The 1912-nt window shown below is 59.8% G+C and overlaps 1 protein-coding gene across 1 annotated transcript in view; it reads right to left on the reverse strand.

Annotated features, from left to right (window-relative positions):
* The window catches only part of ARHGAP8 (Rho GTPase activating protein 8), a 40317-nt gene that overhangs the window by 22393 nt on the left and 16012 nt on the right, over nucleotides 1–1912 (reverse strand). Inside the window, exons 5-6 of the mRNA XM_014533171.1 lie at nucleotides 1674–1760; nucleotides 102–200 (exon numbers count right to left, since the gene is read on the reverse strand). Of these exons, the coding sequence (XP_014388657.1) occupies nucleotides 102–200; nucleotides 1674–1760 (186 nt within the window). The remainder of the gene's footprint in view (nucleotides 1–101; nucleotides 201–1673; nucleotides 1761–1912) is intronic.

Consider the following 1912-nt stretch of genomic DNA (forward strand, 5'->3'; position numbering starts at 1 on the left):
CCCGCGGCAGCACCTGCCCTGGTCCGCGCCAGGCTGGCCGGTACTCGCTGGACACGAAGAGGGGACGGGACTGAGATCGCATGGGATGGGGTGCGACTCACCGCACGACTTCCGGGGGGATGGCCAGCTGGTCGCATTTGAGGTGCTCACGGAGCTCGCTCAGGTAGTTGAAGTAGGTGACTTTTTTCCCAAACTTGTGACTAAAAGTGCAGAAGAAGGAGATGGGAACATTAGGCTGCCACAGAGCTGCGGGCGCGGGGAGGGCGCGGGCTGGGCGGTCAGCATGCATGTTCCACTGAATGTGACCGCTGACACCTCCTAAACCAGGCGCAGAGCTGCGGGCACGGGGAGGGCGTGGGGGTGCGGGAAGGGCCCGAGGCTGCCCGGTCAGTGGTGGCTTCCCACCGGCCACCTCCTCTCCCCTGAGGGCGGGGACCAGTCCGAGTCCTCTCTGGATTCTCCCCAGGACGCAGTGGCCCTGGGGACACAGTGGAGCCAGCACGGCCACAGGCCAGACAAGCCCTGGGCGTCCTCGCCCCTGGGAACGGCTTCTCCCTCTGGAGGCAACCGTGGCACCCAGCCCACGGCCACACCAGGCAGGCACCACCCAGTGCCCAGTGCTATGTTTCTCATTTCTTTTTTAAAATAAATTTTATTTTTCATTACAGTTGACACACTCTATTCTTAGCGTCAGGTGTACAACCGTGACCAGACACTTGGGGGCTGTAGGAAGTGACGCTGATGAATCCAGCGCCCACCCAGCCCGCACACAGTTACTACAATGTTGTTCCCTGTGTCCACCGTGATCAATGAGCCTCGGTGCCCTGAGCTGCAAAGTGGGGAGGGCACAGGAGGGGCACCGTGTGAGCCCAGCACCCGCTCCTGGCAAGTGACCACTCATTTTCTTTTTTAACGTAAAAAACAAATCCTCACCCATGTATACTTTTTTTTAAATGGATTTTCGAAAGGATGGGGGGGGGGCGCAGAAAAGCACTGATGGAGAAATATCAATCGATTGCCTCCCATATGTGCCCCGACTGGGGATTGAACCCATAACCTGTGCACTTACCAGGAATCGGACCATGATCTCCTGGCTCATGAGTCGACGCTCAACCACTGAGCCACACCAGCCAGGGCTGAGCTGCAGGTTGTACAGCTTTCCTCAAGCATGACTGACTGACACAGAACGGCCCTCGCTCACCTGCAGTCGGGTGAGTGTGGACGGTGCGTGCCCGTGACACCGTCTCCACAGTCAAGGTGGCGAGCGCATCCGCCTCCCCGGCTTCCTCGTGTCCCCCTGCGTGTGTGTGTGTGTGTGCGTGTGTGTGTGTGACCAGCACATCCACTGCCTCCCCGGCTTCCTTGTGTCCTCCTGCGTGTGTGTGCGTGTGTGCGTGTGCGTGTGTGTCTGTCTGTATGTGTGTCTGAGTGTATGTGTTTGTGTGTGTGTGTGTGTATGTGTGTGCGTGAGTGTGAGTCTGTGTGTGAGTGTGTGTGTGTGTCTGTGAGTGTGTGTCTTTGTGTGTGAGTGAGTCTGTGTGTGTGTGTGTGAGTGTGTGTGTGTGTGTGCGCACGTGTGAGCACATGTATGGGTGCACCCGCTCACCGAGTGATAGGAGGGTCGCGGGGACCCTGGGGGGCAGTGTGGCCGTGGCCGGGCCAGCAGGCGGTACCTGATGAGGGGCTTGAAGACGGTCCACAGGACTTTGATGAAGCTGGTGGGGTGCACCACGTAGAGAGCCTTCAGGTTCTTCTTGTACCTGAGGGAGGGCACAGGCCTCAGACCCGCCGCACGGCGACACCCGAGCTGAAGGACATCAACCCCAACTCAGAGAGGGTCCCCCCGGGGCGTCAGGACCCCGCCTCCCGCCCAGGCGTGGGCAGCACCTGGTGGCGGTGTCACTGGGGCGCA

Source organism: Myotis brandtii, unplaced genomic scaffold (genome assembly GCF_000412655.1).
Source record: "Myotis brandtii unplaced genomic scaffold, ASM41265v1 scaffold952, whole genome shotgun sequence".
In the NCBI taxonomy this organism is placed as follows: Eukaryota; Metazoa; Chordata; class Mammalia; order Chiroptera; family Vespertilionidae; genus Myotis; species Myotis brandtii.